We start from the raw sequence: 11,444 nt of genomic DNA, 5'->3' as shown, positions 1-11,444 counted from the left end.
AAGAAGGAACCAATCAATAAGTCAATAAGCTCTAACTCGTTACAAATCACCGAAGGCTTGATTGAGACGAAGAGAAAAAAAAAATCCATAAAATTCTAGAAGTAGTCTATAAAGGAGTGCACAAATGACACATATAAGGAGCATAAGATTTTATTTACACTCACTGGCAAGTTGTGACAACAAGATTTTCAGTGCACAATGCACTGGTTGCACATTGATCAAAAATGTCTTTACAAAACTAACAATGCTCAATATAGGTAGACAGTTTAACAATGTTTATAGTTATCGAATTTTGCTATAAAAGCGTAAAATTCATTCGACACATAGATTCAAACTATATGATTTTGGTTGTAGTTTGCAATGCTGCTCTGCTTCTCAATCAATTGAAATGTTAATTGAAGATTCCCAAGTAAGCAATGGGAAGGTTATTTGATATTTGACACTTGTGTATTTCAAGCGCAGACGTATAATGTAACAATCACAGTAATATTCATAATTCACGCCATCATAAATCACAGTGACCGAGGAAGCTGTGGCGTGTCCGTCCAGTAGGGCGCCACAAGAGCTCTTTGTCCACATACGGAGACAGACGCAAGTTGGGCTATAATCATGTTTTTGTCGTGCTTGGAAAACTAAACGCTTTTGTACAAATTATACTGACGGCCAGCGTTACTGTTGCGGGACACAGTGAACGCACCGCAGCTTAACTGTAAGTCGGCGGGTGTGTTTATTTGGATGGAATAACAAAGACAACGAAAAAGTTGGCGACGAGCTGGCGGCTAGTTGGTGCGCATGCTAAAGTTAGCTAGCAAGTTTATCACAAGTAGTAAGACATTCGAGTGCTAATTGTAAAACTATATTTCAAATGTTGGATTCTTATCATGGCAACAAATTGACGACCGGGTTAACAATGTGACAAGTGAAACACTAGCCGATGGATTAGCTGTTAGGCTATCGTTGTTTTGGTTGGGCGCCTTTAAAACATGCTAGCTAAAATCCGGAGAAGACAGACTTTTCATATCTGAAGTTCTTAAAACGTCACCCCCACATGTTCCCAACTAACTGATTTCTAAAACTTCGACTCTTTAGGAAATACGTTTGTTGTCTTGACCCCGTGATGCCTGCTAGCGTCGATGTTAGCAGCCAGCCTGTTCGTGTAAATGCTGTTGCCTAGAATGGACCTGTTGAACTCTCAGTACCTGGACAAGATGAACAACAACATCGGGAGACTGCACTACGGAGGTGACTTTCTCAGCATACATTCTGCAAATAATTCACTTAAATTAAATTCTGACATGCGCAACATAACATGCTGTGAAGAGTACACATTTGATCATTGCAATATGGGGTTTATATATTGCTGTCACAGGCATCATGCTTATCTCGACAAGTCTACATCGTATTTCCGTATGACTTTTCCCATTGCTGCTCCACGGTGCACTCTTGAGTGTCCCATCAGCGCTCCTACAAGTGTCCTGTCAAACTCATCACAATGATTTATTGGGTCATTTTCATCCAAGGTAGCGCTTGGCATCTGTGTTACTACCCGATTTGATAATAGGGACAGTTGCGGGACACACCTATAACCAATTTGCTTGGAGTTCATTAAATGCAGTGTGTGCTTATGCGCCTGCTGTTATATTTTATTCATATTTGATGGTTATTTCAACAGATGAGTCCAGGACACCCTCGCTGCCCTCTGCTATATCAAGCATAAGTGGGCCGCCTCCTCTCTGTCCAAGCAAACGGAAGTATGGCGATGAACAAACAACAAAGGACCCGATGAATTGTGATGATGACCACATGACCAAAATGAGCAGACTTTTTGCAACTCACCTGTAAGTTCCTTTCGTGCAAAGATTGAGCTATCTCCTGCTACAATCATTCATTTGAAATGATTGTTCCGTTAGCGACATGAGACTTTGAGATTATTGACACACAGGTCAGCAGACTGTAAACTTCAAATCTGATATCTGCTGCAGTTCTGTACTCTGGTTCCATTATTCTTATCTTTATCCAGGGCTCGTCCCTCTGCTGGAGACAACCGCAATGAACACTGGAGCCTGTGCCACAGTCCTGCGGAGCACATCAGCTCTTCCTCCAACGGTCTCCATGGGAACCATCTGTATGCTTCCATTTCTGGCTATGCTGTGGACCAGCCGCTGGCTCTGACCAAAAGCAGCCTTGACAACGCAGTTGGGGGCAGAGAGAGGTCCACTGCCAGTGCAGCTGTTGAGCGGCAGCAGGTACGTACGTGGTCAGCATGTCTTTGACATGAGCATCTGTTTTACGGGAGATGTGCGCTTGATTGATTGAGTGAGTCACCCTAAACGAGAACCCAACCGCTTAACTTTGTTTCTCAAACTAAATCACGTTTTCTTTTGTCAGAATCGGCCCTCTGTTATCATCTGTGCTCCTGCAAGCAACCGCAATTGTCAACTCTCTCACTGCCACATGAATGGCTGCTCTCCAAGCTCAACCTCTGATGAGAGAAAGAGTAAGCTCTTTGTTGTTCCGAGGGGGCTTTCTTGTCCTGGGTGCCGACTGTTTTTTATTATGTTTGTTTAAGTTTTATTAAGCTCTGTAAATGTAACTTTTGCTGCCTCTTGACCAGGACTCCCTTGTAAAAGAGGTTTTTAATCTTAGTGGGACTTTCCCGGTTAAATAAAGGTTAAATAAAAAAAAAAAAAATTTAGCCGCTGCGCAAACTAGTTCATTGCATGTAATTTGTACCCTCAAAGTCACGTCATTATAAAATGAGGACCCGCTTTATCTAGTTATATGACTACTTTATCTCAATATAGAAGGCTACAACAAAACAATAAAGTGGCGTTTGTGACAGTCTCAAACCGTCAAATATAATTTAATGGCCGTTTTTAATTTTATCACTAGGTGTCACCCTTGCTTTAGTTATGTAGACTTCTGCTGTTGTGCATGTCTGTTGTCCTTGGCCACTGTCAAAGAAATCGACTCCAGCTCCTGCAAAAGTTATTTAAAAATACAGACCGGTTAAAATTCATTTTCCAGCATTCGATTAGTCAGTCTGTATAAGAAATAAAAGTGCAAACATCAATGACAAGATTTTAGGCGATTCGGTATCAAAATAATGACATGCCCTGTAAACTACTACATTGGACGTTTTGGACCGCTTCATGTAATCCCTGCAACTTTGTGGTTTTCAACATGCAATTTTTTGGTTTGTTTCAGCTAACACAGTTTGCGATCCCGTGATTGAGGAACACTTCCGCCGTAGCCTAGGAAAAAACTACAAAGCAGAAGAACCTGTGACCAACCCGGCGTCCAACTCCGTCTCAATCACGGGCTCAGTGGATGACCACTTTGCCAAGGCGCTGGGAGACGCCTGGATCCAGATCAAGGCCAAAGGTGGGGGTCACCAGACCCCTGAAGCAGATTCATGAAAAGGTGAAAAAAAAAAAAGCAAAAAGCTTCCAATGACTTGTGGATTTCGTGTTGACTATCTTTTCTAGCTGAGTATCAAATCTCTGCAGCCAGGAACAGTATAAGACTAGGTTTTTGTCTTACTGAGTCTAAACTCCAATCCCTTGCCTTACAAATGAAACGCAAAAAAAAAAAAATCTGCTCCAGTGTTAAGTAAGTAATTATCAATGGATTGTTTTGTCTTGGTAATAAGAAAAGCAGAATGAACAAGAAACGATTGTCACCTTTTTCCGAGCTGTTTGTTTACCTGCCTTTGTAGCCAAAGAAACTTCAACTTGCCTTTCAGCGTGCAAGGCGTCCATGCTTTTACGGCCTTCAGATTTAAATCCACACCACCTTTGCTTCTGTATTACTTGAAGATACACTCCCTGTCTCGTTTGAACGTGTTACATTTTGAGCGGTTTACGAAAGAGTTTGTGATTCAGAACCCAATAGTCCAATTGCGACGCCTCACCTTTGCTTTCCTAATACACAAGGTTAATCCATCCTACGCCCTTGAACTGGACTCCACTCCTCTGTTAAATAATTGTAGTTAATTGCTCTATGACCTAATCTAATCTTAATTGATATCTGTAACTCAAAAGCATGTTTCAAATAGCTGGATTCTATCACAAACCTTGCTCAGAATTTATTTTTTATCTAACATTGTAGAAAATACTCACTGCTGGTACAGTTGTACTCTCTATATATATTTTTTGATCTGTTTCACATTATGGTGGGAGGTGTGCACGTCGGCATCTTCTTGAAAGCGCAGCCTCTGGAAAGGTTGTCTGAATGCCATTAGCTAGCTCGGCAACGTCGCTTCATTACTCCGCGTAGCCGGATGCTCCACCTTCGCATGTGACTGAAAGCTATTAAATGGGAGCTGCTGTCGGTGTTAACTCTATATTGGTTTGTTGAATTTTCTCGGAAAAGCTCATTCTCAATTGATTCGAAGCCCATCTCCAGTTACCAGAAAACAAATTGAAGAGATATCTTTGAAACTCCAGCGTGAATGAAAATACGTGTGGCCTGTAATTAACACAATTTGGCAACGGAGCGCAGGAAAGTGTCGCTCCCTACTGTCAGTAACATACTGTTAGATTTTTTTCACAGACAAAACCGACTAAAACGGAGTCATCGTCTGACTAATGAGTCAAGGTATAGACTTTTAAGTTTTTGTTTTAATAGTTTGGTTTGAAAAAAAAATCATCTGACATGATCACAGTAGCTTAATGTTTGTCAACATTTATTGACAGGGTATTATAAATTTTATAGATAAAAAATTATATATATCCTGTAATATTCCGATAATCCCCATACATTTGTATTAATCAACGTTTTTGGAGCTGTTACACTCTTGTTTATATTTTACTGTACTCTTACATGACCATCATTGCGCAGAGCGGAATGATCATGTTTATTTTGTTTCTATTGTGTGAGGCATATTCATATGTAGCATGGAAGTTCCCTATTCTCTTACCGTGCCTTTCATCTTTTGTATCGCTTGATTACTATCCCCACAGTTTTGAGACGATGAACGTGCAGGGACACATCGTTTTTTTGCATCAAGAGCTCGGCAAAGTGTCAGATGTCTGCGAGACTAGTTAAGAGTCTAAAGTGGGCTGGAGGGGAGGGAAGGGGTTATCACCGATTTGACTTGTTTGACACAAGCAGATTTTTAACTCCTATTTGGGGTATCAGCCCATTGTTATTTAATTTCTTTATTTAGACAGACTGTACCCGAGTACCCGAGTCACGTTATCCCCACATAGATGAGGAAATACGATGCATTTGTACACTTGGGTTCAGATTTCTCTGGAAGAAAATACCACTGTTTTATAATGATTGTCTTCCAAATAAACACAAAAACTCAACTTTGTGTGCTTTTTTGTGCGACTGTTCTGGTGACGGTAAAACGTTCACTGGGTATTCAAGGGTGAACTATTTTTGGCCAAAGTGCCTCTGATTGAGAGCAGGCTTTTGCTCTTGATTGTGCCGCAGCAATTTAACACAACAAATTATGAACCAAATGTGAAGTCGTTCTTTTGCTTCTTTCTAAACAACACAAACACGAAAAAGGCATCAAAATGGCCTGGACAACAATGTTTGTATCATGAATAATTAATTGCACACCTTTTTGAGGCAATAACATGATTACTCTCTAAACGCTTGGCTGCAATCGCTCTTTGGTGTACTTGTTAGAATGATAGCAGCTGTTAAGGAAAAACTTCACTCCATTATGAGATTGACTTCACTTTTTTTAAGTTCTTTTGACTACCACCAGATGGCAGTGTCCACCCACTAGCCAAACTTGGCTCAAACAAAGATTCGTGCATCGTCTTTTCAGGTGAGATTGTTGTGAGTGCAGCATACGTATTGTCACTGTGTCTCCTAGTAACTGGAAAAAATGCACCATTCATAAATGAGAAAAGGAATATTTTTTTCCTCTTGTCTCGCTCTTCAATTTTTGCCTGAACCCCCACAGGATGAAATCTGCCCCCCATCTATTTACAATCTCCCATTTTACAATACATTATGCCTTCCAAAGAAGCTGAGCTAATCATGTGCCATGATGGCTGAAACATGCACATTTTTCTGTTTGTGCAAAACCAATCACTCACATAGACCTACTCAGACATCAGGTTTCATCAGCGGTGTGACATGTAAAGAGCATCTAACTCAAGATGACTCATCAGGGTCACGGTAATTTCATCTCGGCCTTCTTTCGGTGCATGCCGGCCACCGGGAGCATGACATCTTGACGGCCGCTTACAATACAGGAGCAAGCTATCGGGCCGTCGTTTCAATTTGCTCCTCGTGGTTACGTAAAAGGTGAAAACCAATCAAGGGCCAATTTACATGTGCTACAGACTTCTAATTCATCCAATTGTACAAATGCATGATTTTACTACAGTATAAAACCTGCAAATATCACAAACTATCTCGTATATTAGTCTTCACAAACGGTTGATGAAATACGTCTGTTTCCGTAATTCCAAATTTGTTGTGCCCGAATGGAACGCACCCCAATCGGCAACATCCCCGAGTGCTCAACGTCTGGGGAATTTGCATGATTGCCTGTAGATTATTTGAGCATTATCTATTCCCCCACTCCTCGCCGTCTTTCTTCAGTGGCTCTCTGCTGTGATGATGCGCACACATCCTTGGGCTAAAGAATCTAAAATAGATCATACAAGCAACTGGAGTAGATGCACAGGGAGAGGAAGTGGCTCACGGGCAGACTTGAGTCATGCTGGCAAGATCATGCACCCTGAGTTGACAGCCTAACACGCCAGATTACAAAGTACGTCATTTTGAAAATGCAGCCGCGGCCGACCAATTGCTCTCAAACGCAAACAACCGCGATGGACTCCTCTTTTAACCTGGAACGCACCGTAACAGGCGGAAAAATGAACCTGATGAACATTCCGACCTCAAGACATTGCAGCTCATTCATTGTGTCACGTGGACTGCTGGCAATGGCATAACCTTTGTGGAGGGAAGACAAGATGCGGTCACTGTGGATCACAGTCTCCCGCTGAACACAAACAGACCCTGTCAGGCCATCTCAACATCACCACCACCAACTCACTTCTGATCACTCTTTCCCCCTCACATCCTCCTCCCACCTGCTCAGACAGTTCCTTCTTGACCGGGGTCTGCTCGTGGGCCCCACCCCGCCCACATGTTTCACGCATGTGCCGATAAATGTCTCCTTTAAGCGACTTTGACCTCTATTGTTGTACTCATTTGGGCCATTGTTTGGCCAGGGGCGCCGCGCACATGTCTGCACAGTATTTCCTATTGATAGTCTTGGCGATGAATCCATTTATTCATAATTGATTGATTTGTTAATGATTGATTTGCAGGCCATCTGGTACGCAAGAACACGCAGCCAATAACCCCCAGCCTAACTAATTTTTGCGTTCCATCCATCCATCCGTCCGTCCGTCCGTCCGTCCCTCCATTCTGATTAAATGTAGGCTTTACACAATCAGAATTTTGGAACCAATGAGCCATTTAAAAACATAGTGGACAAACAATCCGATCAGAAGATGGACCAAGCTAATCAATCAATTTAAATGATTTATTTACTGGACAATTAATGCCCCTAATTGAAATACATTGGAAAAATAATAATTAACCCCCCGCAACTAATGTGAGGATGAAGCGGTTCGAAATACAGATGGATAATTAAACCTTAAAAATGACCTCACAAGGAACCTGACTAACACCTTGACTCTAGTCTAGAGTGAACGAGATTGTGTTTGCTGTAATGTCATTTTGCGGGCCCCTTCAATGACATCATTGATCCATTCACAAATTATAGCATTACGAGCAATCACAGTTTTTGCATACCTGTCATTCAGGTGATCAAATTTGTGTAGTCTAAATAAAATCTTTAAAATCAAAAGGATTATAATTTTATCGCCATACATAATTTTACAAATGAATCACTACTCTTAGATTATTTTCCGCACGACACGATCCATCTGATGGATCTGGTGGACCACTGCCCCACTTGCCCCTAATGATGGCGATGCGCATGAACTAAATGTTGCCATCGTCACTCAAGGGCATTTTCATGTCCCATTAAGAGGTCCGTTAAGGCCGACGTTATGCTCGCTTGACTGAGCTGCTTTAATAAGGAAAGTGACCTAACACCAATTTGAGCAGCAATATTTTCCTCTCCCACGTCCAATCTGCTGCCGCCGTCCGTGGTCATATCTCTTCCTCCTTGCCAGTGTTGAACAACCACACACACACACACTCCATTCCCATTTACCATAGCAGCCCCATAACCCACGACAACTCCCCCCCCCCCTCTGTGTGTTTGGCAGTCACACAGTCAGCCATGTGTGCGCCCAAGACGTTACATAACGCTCGCTTTCCCGCACTCCAGATCAAAGCGAAGAATCCAGCACAGGATTGCTCCTCTCTGACTTCCTCTTTGCTTCCACCATCCCATTGTTACATGGAATCCATCCCCAGTGTCCTTATAGTAGGCTACCTTCAAATCTGCTTGGCTTTTGCGCTTCAATTTTGAAATCCAATTGTAACCAACTGCAAATGATCACAAGTTGAGTGAAGAAGATTTAAGATGCTGCAAGCGCGAGGATCCTAGACTTGACATTTTGATGTGCTTGCCTTCATTTACTTGTGTCATCACGTACAAATGGATGTTAACCCGGTCTGGGGAGGAATCGAGCAAGCGGAGGTTAATTTTAATAAATGAATATCAATTCCTTCCTCTTGAGTAAAGCGACAAAAATATGTCATTAATCTCAACTTTGATATTTCATCTTTGATGTACTGCCTCTCTTGAAACTGCTATTGAATAACTGATGCAATCATGCCGAAATATATATTTTTCTCACCGCAGGGTTTCCGCTCAGCATTTTTCGCAAGAGAAGGCCAAGAGAGAGAGAGAGAGAGAGAAAGAAAAAATAGCACAGCTGAAAGCTTTTTTTTTTTCTTTTTTTTTTTTGCAGACAAAAACAAAGGTCTTTATTAAGTGGGAGAAATAGTGACAGAGAGGAGGGAGGAAGAAGGTTAAAAAGAGAAGAAGAAGAGTATAAAATGCTGTCAGAGGGGCCGAGCCTGTCTACTTGCAGAGTGAGGATTGAAATAATGAGTTTGTGCTGGAGGAAAATGCACCTCCAATGTCAAATGCACAGTGGAAGAGACCAAAGGGTACAAATGACAAAATAAAAAAAAATGTGTGCAAATATACAATCGCTTAGGGACAAAGAAAAAAAAAAAAACTTTACTGCTCTGCTATTATTTAAGTTGTGTAGCATGACACGTACGGCTAAACACACACGTCGTCGTCTTGGTCTGTCAAAGCCTCCTCAGAAGGGGAGATGTTTTTTCATTCACTTGAATAAGCACAACGACTATCTCTGTTCAACCCTCACTGACTGGCATCGCTTCACTGGTCCAAAGGGACAAAGTGGCTGCCGTATCAGTTGGGTACAGTTTGGGTGAGAGCAGGTTAAGCCCAAGGAAAAAAAGCAGCTCATTTGCAGTAGTGCACAACCAAACTGTGGCTGCAGCATCAGATTAATTGTTGGGAGGGGGGCAGGGGAGTTCAGAGGCGTCCCAGTAGGTTTGCCTCTCATACTGTTATCACACCTGACAGTGTCTGGTTTGGGATCCAGCGATGCATGCGGCATACGCAAGCGGCTGGTCATCTGTGAGGCAGAGTGATAGGGTGTGATGTGTCACACGCTATGTTACCCCCCCCCCCCCCCCTTTTTCCTGTTACACTGCCCTTGGATGTGTTTGGCAGTTTGCGGGAACTTTCAGCACACAGATTTGTCTTCCTGTAAAAGAAATGGGACGTGAACTCAAGCAAATAACACGAGCTTTCCTTTCAAATGAAATAGAAGAAAACCATGAGAAACTTTGCAAGGAATTGTGAAGTGAGTTTATTTCTGCTTTTGAAATGTCACGGCTGTGTTCACACCCACAATGACGCAAACACCCCCTTTCTAGGGCGCTTATTGTGTATGCACAGGAACATTCAATTTGCATTTACTCTATTTTGACCCTCACTGCCTCTTAACCTTGCAATTGTGCATCCCATTTGGGTGCCTCCCCCTGTAAACTCCAGGAAAGGAAGGGGGGGGGGTGCCTGTTATGGCCTTGATTACTCTTTAGTGAACACGGCTCCCAAACTTCCCTGACAGATCAGAATCGAAAGCATGTGCCACATCATAACTATGATTCACGGCTGCCCGGAGTCCGAGTCTCCCCCGGGGGAATTCAAACCTCTTAATCATCATATGCCGTTCAAGGAAGAGTCAGCCAGACACATTAATGAATGAGCTTGTTTGTGCTTCTCTAAAAGCGTATGCACCATTTGTCAGGCTGCATGAATGACATCTTATTCGAGTATCAGAACAGTTTTTGGAGCACAGAACTACCGTATTAATGTGTTATGGTTTTCTGTTCAGTTATTTGTTATTTTGCATCATAATATATTAAGGTTGCGAGTGGTTAGTGGTGAACAAAGAAAGAAAGAAAACACAAAGTTGAATTGGGTACACGCGATAGGATTTTTCAAACCTGTTCTAAATTGTGCTGCCTAATTTTGCATCTTTAAAGAGCATATCTGTGTGTAAACATGATGAAGAAACACATTTGATCTATTCAGAGGTGCAATTTTGGAGATTCTGTGCTTTTTTTTTTTTTCCCAATGTCACAAAATCACAGGGGCTAACAGCAAACTCGGTGGAGGGTCTTTCACATGTCCCAGTGAGCAGCCATTATTCATAGGGGTGCATGCATGTGCATATGAACAAAACAAAAAGAAGAAGAGCGAGAGAAGTTTATTTGAGTCAAGTTTACAGTCGCATTAGAAAATGGTGCCCGATTAGCATGTATGCAGAGAGGCTTTGCATGCTTGACATCCTCTCAGCCCCTTTTCTGGAAATAGCCACGCACACAACATCCTCTGATTACATTGATATGGAGATTCATGCATCTGCAAAGATTAGTTACTCATTAATGTATTTGCTTTGAGTTCTCGGGTGAGCGTACCTCAGACAGAAGTCTAGGCCAAATTCAACGCATGAGAGGAAAAAATGTCACAAATGATCTCATACCATCTTCACTAAGATATGTGCAGGTTCACTGACCCACAACATGGCACCGATAGAGCATTAAAGTACAGAAGATGAAGAAAAAAAAGCGGCAGGCTGGCATTGGGGTAAAAACAGAGGTATAAAGTGGAAATAATTATCAGTATTTTAAAGTTTGCAGCAGAATGAGTTTCTCTTGCGCTAAGCAGGCTAAAGGATAAATCAGCGCAGTCTGTGCGACTTCTTAAGCGTCGGTGTTCTGTCATCCTTTCATAAAAGCATCATGGATCATCAGTTTGCTTCTCCATTGTCCTCTCTCACGGCCACACTTCGAGCACTTTTTTTTTTTTTTAATTTAAAAATAGGGTTGCAGTAGAGTGCCAAGAAATTTCAAACAATGTCCCCTCACTGTGATCT

At 42.1% G+C, this 11,444-nt stretch overlaps 1 protein-coding gene across 1 annotated transcript; it reads left to right on the top strand.

Annotated features, from left to right (window-relative positions):
• Positions 1-525: 525 nt before the first annotated feature.
• On the top strand, positions 526-5,315 carry vgll4a (vestigial-like family member 4a). The gene is made up of 6 exons (XM_085925569.1): positions 526-709; positions 1,090-1,242; positions 1,673-1,838; positions 2,021-2,246; positions 2,389-2,497; positions 3,208-5,315. The coding sequence occupies exons 2-6, from the start codon at positions 1,161-1,163 to the stop codon at positions 3,417-3,419; spliced, it is 795 nt and encodes a 264-aa protein (XP_085781695.1). The 5' UTR covers positions 526-709; positions 1,090-1,160; the 3' UTR covers positions 3,420-5,315.
• Positions 5,316-11,444: the final 6,129 nt, after the last annotated feature.

The sequence above is a fragment of the Syngnathus leptorhynchus genome, chromosome 1 (assembly GCF_054491065.1).
Source record: "Syngnathus leptorhynchus isolate UIUO chromosome 1, UIUO_Slep, whole genome shotgun sequence".
Lineage (NCBI taxonomy): Eukaryota > Metazoa > Chordata > Actinopteri > Syngnathiformes > Syngnathidae > Syngnathus > Syngnathus leptorhynchus.
This window is presented reverse-complemented; position numbering and strand designations above follow the sequence as displayed.

Coding starts and splice junctions, on each gene's coding strand:
- vgll4a (XM_085925569.1), top strand. CDS start 1,161: ATGCTGTTGCCTAGAATGGACCTGTTGAACTCTCAGTACCTGGACAAG. Junction 1,243..1,672: donor CGGGAGACTGCACTACGGAG/GTGACTTTCTCA, acceptor TTATTTCAACAG/ATGAGTCCAGGACACCCTCG. Junction 1,839..2,020: donor AGACTTTTTGCAACTCACCT/GTAAGTTCCTTT, acceptor ATCTTTATCCAG/GGCTCGTCCCTCTGCTGGAG.